The sequence below is a fragment of the Uranotaenia lowii genome, chromosome 2 (assembly GCF_029784155.1).
Source record: "Uranotaenia lowii strain MFRU-FL chromosome 2, ASM2978415v1, whole genome shotgun sequence".
Taxonomy (NCBI): domain Eukaryota; kingdom Metazoa; phylum Arthropoda; class Insecta; order Diptera; family Culicidae; genus Uranotaenia; species Uranotaenia lowii.
This window is the reverse complement of record NC_073692.1, coordinates 362,046,994-362,051,585: the sequence shown is the minus strand read 5'-3', so window position 1 is coordinate 362,051,585 and position 4,592 is coordinate 362,046,994. Positions and strand designations below refer to the sequence as shown.

General features: G+C 36.4%; 1 protein-coding gene across 1 annotated transcript; it reads right to left on the bottom strand.

Moving 5' to 3' along the window:
* Positions 1-512: 512 nt before the first annotated feature.
* Positions 513-2,559, bottom strand: LOC129743116 (fatty acyl-CoA reductase wat-like). The gene is made up of 4 exons (XM_055735077.1): positions 1,876-2,559; positions 1,301-1,805; positions 923-1,235; positions 513-867 (listed from the first exon to the last, which is right to left on the bottom strand). The coding sequence occupies exons 1-4, from the start codon at positions 2,074-2,076 to the stop codon at positions 513-515; spliced, it is 1,374 nt and encodes a 457-aa protein (XP_055591052.1). The 5' UTR covers positions 2,077-2,559.
* Between the last annotated feature and the right edge of the window lie 2,033 nt (positions 2,560-4,592).

Below are 4,592 nucleotides of genomic sequence, written 5' to 3'. Positions count from 1 at the left end.
ATGGAGTGGTACGCCGCCAACAACCTACAGGTGGTTCCCAAGGGCAAGAATCCTCCCAACACGCCAGAGCTCCGTCAAATTGAGAAATACTGGGATATTGTCAAGCGGAACCTAAAGGAGACCAAAAAAACTGCTAAGGACGAGCAGCAGTTCAAGGCAAACTGGCCCTCTGCGGCAAAGAAGGTGGACAAGGTGGCTGTACAAAATCTGATAGCCGAGGTTAAGCGTAAGGCCCGGCAATTCGGATTTGGAAAAGCGGAAGCCTAACTGAATATTTTTCCTGAATTTTATACAAATTAAACTTGAAAAAGATACTTAATTTGATTTATTAAATAAACGATTTCAACGATTTACACGCGTTTTTCCTTGACCAAATTTTGACCGTATCACCCTTTACTAATGAATGAATTTATTAACACGTTTTTCTAAGAAACAAGTAAAAGCTGTCGAAATTTAGATAATTTATCCTTACAATTACAGTTATTGCCTTTTCCATATTCCGATGATAGATACTAGATTCCATCAATCTTCTCTTGCAGAGCATATTTTTTAAAGCTCGAAAGAAATTTCCGTTGATACGTTTCCCAATCAATGCTGCTCAAATCACAGTAAAACATATCGATTTCCTCTTCACTCAAACCTTGCTGCAGCCAGCGCACATTACCATTCTCAATCGGCCAATCTCGCATTGGAATGTAACTGGATTTTTCAACCGCTAGATATACGTTATCGACCAACCTTCGAAGCACCGGCTTGCAGCCGCGCATCAAACGCAACCGATCCAGGGCAGAGGCGTGCCAACGCATCACCTCAACTCCAACCTTATAGTGACGAGGGTTGGTAGTGCGGAAACTCATCAGGTGCTGGCTAAGAAGAGACTTGATTAGCAAATTCTGATGCTTAATATGCATTCGATACTTACTAGAGAAACTTTTTGAAAGGTCCCATCCCTTCCAAATAGTTGTCCAGCATTTGTCCATAAGTGGGAGCATTTTCAAGCGTTGCATAATTGTAGACAGGTATAGTTTTCTTATTTGAGAAGAAATTTTGGTGTATATCTCTGGCACTGAGGAGTAGTGCATTGGCACAGTAATCTACAGGCGCCAACATCGGTTTCTTGCTAGTGTTGTAATACCAAGGTGAGAAGATTCCTAAGGCAGCCATAGCCATCGGTCCTGCGGTTGCGTACAGATTGTTTATCCAACCCGGAAGAGGCTCTCTTAATACGCTGCTGACTGGGAAAAAAAAAAGTTTGGTGGAATTCATACTGAACTAGATTGTTTAAGCGCTTTGAACTTACTAAATGGTGGTCGAAAAATGCCAATCGGTTTATGGGAAAATTGCCGTTGCAATTCCACTTCAGTAATTTTTTTCGCTAATCCGTACGTAGTTATGTGATCCTTAATAATGAAAGGAGTTATCGCTTTCTGTTCTGCATCACTTAAGTTGCTCATCAAAAGTTTAAGTCTATCGTATCCTCCAAAGGGCACATCATCAATGATTCGTTCCTCCATCAAATCGTAACGACAATCGACGTACATCGTAGAAGTATGCACGGCGGATTTCAAGTTCTTCATGTTATCCACTAAATTAAACAAATTCAGATTATTCTCAACGTTATGCTGCAAAGAATCCTTTAACAGCAGGTTAGAATTAACTGCTGCTGCCATATTGAACACGACATTAACGTCTTCCATCAGCTTCTGTCGGACGCCCAACTCCAATCCCAAATCTTTACGTGTCATGTCAGCTTGAAGCGGTTGAATTGTTTTAACGACAGGCAGGTTCCGACTTTTTTCGAAAATCTTCTCCAGGAAAACATAAAAATATTAATTCTTAAAAACTTTCAACTAATCTCAACGTTAAGAATCTTACCACCCCATTCATCATTTTCTCCAACCGTTGCTCGGCCGATTGGTTCTTCTTTCCCCGAATCAGCAGATACACCTTGCGAGGTTCTAAGGATCGAATCGTTTTCTCCAGCAGAGTTTGACCCAAGAATCCCGTTACTCCGGCCATCAGTATAACAGAATCTTTGTAAAACTGCCTAACGCCCTGCTGGAAGATGGTGGCCATTCTTGCTAAATTTTTGGAAAACGATTGGAACGAACGATCGACTAAAGAGCACTAATCAAATTAGCCATTGCTGGCTTGCTATAGGTATATCTATAGAAGTATCGATTAATTTATTCAATTATGGATCATGATTATATAGCGGCTGTCTATTGCTGTTTTTTATTTATAAGAACTTACCATATCTAGTATCGTCTTGATTTATTTATTCGGTTACGTTCTAAACAGTATTCCCGCAAGAAAAAAAAATCTTGGTTTAAGCAAAAACTTTTGGTACCGTACAAAACAATTCACGACCAACTTGTTTAAGGTTTAAAAAAAACTGATATTAATAAATTTTTTGTCTTTCAAATTTTGTTTTTAAAAACATGTAACTTTATTTTGTGGTTTTGATTGATCGTTTTTTTAAGGGGGAGTGTCAGTAACAGTGCTTCACGAATCTACTAGTTCCTACTAGTTGCAGAGGCTTTTGTACAGCATTTAAAAACTTTTTTCTCACCGAAATTGGCAAGTTCATATTTTAAGACATTATCTTGGAACAACCTAACATTTCAAGATTAAAATTAGCATTCTGATATTCGATATTGTAAAAGAATAAATAACTCACTAGAACTATTCATTTTATCATTAATTTGTATGTTTTTGTGTGTAGTTTCTGACATAACTAAATAACTTTAAGCATTGTTGAACTTCTTCTTTTATTTAGAGTCTTTGCTGATAAACTGATTTATATTCTGGTATGGTTGCAATCCTAAAATTATCCTTTACGTTACTCATGTTCAACTTTAAGTACTTCAGAAAAATATTTGAAATTATTCTTAAATCAAGTTATGACCTTTATGATGTTTCTTGGCAACTTTATAAACACAAAAGCTTCCTGTTGATGGGGCATCAGAAAAACGCCTAAATGTATACAGTACTAACTCTGTTGAAACGATAAATAAACTTGTGCAAAATATTACATGAAAGAATAAGAAATGCTGAATTGAAGCATGGACTAACCAAATCTTGTTGCAAGCGTTGTATGAAATATTTAAAATAAAACAAAATGTATACTTAGCTTCGAATAGTCGTTGTGGTCTTCATGTTTGGCATCTGCTCCGAGAATATATGAAACTGTCATCAGATTGATCATTGTTCTAGAGGCATTTTATTTTTTTTTTTCACTATGACGTATCACTCTCAGCACAGACACATCTGTTACACACGTTACATTAAAACGACCGGACGTTACATGCCGGTCTATAAGCTTATAATGATGGAAGCTTTTGATGTGAAAGCTTCTTGGTTGTAACACCTTCTCTAGTGAAGCTAGTACGTGCTAGTACTTCAAATTTTCATGCACAGGACATATCAAAATTGAATATTTAAACGATGATTATCGCGTAAACAGAGGTAATTGTAAAGAAACTTCACTAAACCCGTTTGAAAAAGCACTCAGCGCGTTCGTTCCACTAAAAGCATCGAACAAATAATCTATATTTCACTCTTAATTAAGAATTTTCTATCACCGATAGCAGGAAAACAAACCGTACTTGGCAATGTTGCCAATAATGTTCTGATTTACACACCGATTTATTAGTTAACAAAAACTCATTTTATTATGGGCTAGCAACTAAACTATATTGAGAATTATTCTCTAAAATTTACAACTAATTATTAAGCAAAGTTTGCCATCGATCTGTTTGCGTTCGAGCACAGCAGAATTCTGATCTTGCTCAAGCCTAGCCAAATTTTGTTCTTCTAATAATGCCTTCTTTGGCGCATTTTTCAAAATCATTTAGAATGACAAAAAAGTAATAATAAAAAGTAACTAGCTTAATCTATTATTATTTTCTGGTTGTTGAACTCTCTTCTGGTTGGGTGGATTCTGGGCTATCACCCCACCTCCCCCTCATGTGTTGATCGTTTCTCGCCTCCCCCTCGGATGATGATCATTCTCGGTCGCACTCTGTTGGGAGCGATTGGGATGATAATGATGATGTTGTGTTACTCTCGTAGAGTAGAAAAATAGGGATGCTGTAGCCACTCTCAAGGGATCTTTCGGTTCTCTCTCTTGGTTTGACTCAGTTGTGGATCGCAGTTTGGTAATTTGGTGACGTCATAAACCAGTGGCTCGCAACCACCGATTGCGTTCCGCAACAATCAAAGTGTATTGATTTTATCGAATTCAATTATAAATAAAATAGATTCAACTACATACTGCTATTTGATCTTATGTAATCAACTATAAATATTATAGATTGAACTATAATGATATGATGGATTTAACTATAAATATGATCGATTCAACTACAATTGTATAATTGAATTCAGGCATTCAACTATAAATATGGTGGATTCAATTACAAACTGTTGATTGACCTTCTTCAATCAATCATAAATACAATAGATTTAACTATTATGGTATACTTGATTCAACTACAAACTGCTGATAAACCTCCTGCAATCAACTTTAAATAAAATACATTCAACTATAAAAGTATAATTGATTTAACTGTAAATATGATGGTTAAATT

Coding starts and splice junctions, on each gene's coding strand:
- LOC129743116 (XM_055735077.1), bottom strand. CDS start 2,076: ATGGCCACCATCTTCCAGCAGGGCGTTAGGCAGTTTTACAAAGATTCT. Junction 1,806..1,875: donor AGAAAATGATGAATGGGGTG/GTAAGATTCTTA, acceptor TTCCTGGAGAAG/ATTTTCGAAAAAAGTCGGAA. Junction 1,236..1,300: donor CATTTTTCGACCACCATTTA/GTAAGTTCAAAG, acceptor TTTTTTTCCCAG/TCAGCAGCGTATTAAGAGAG.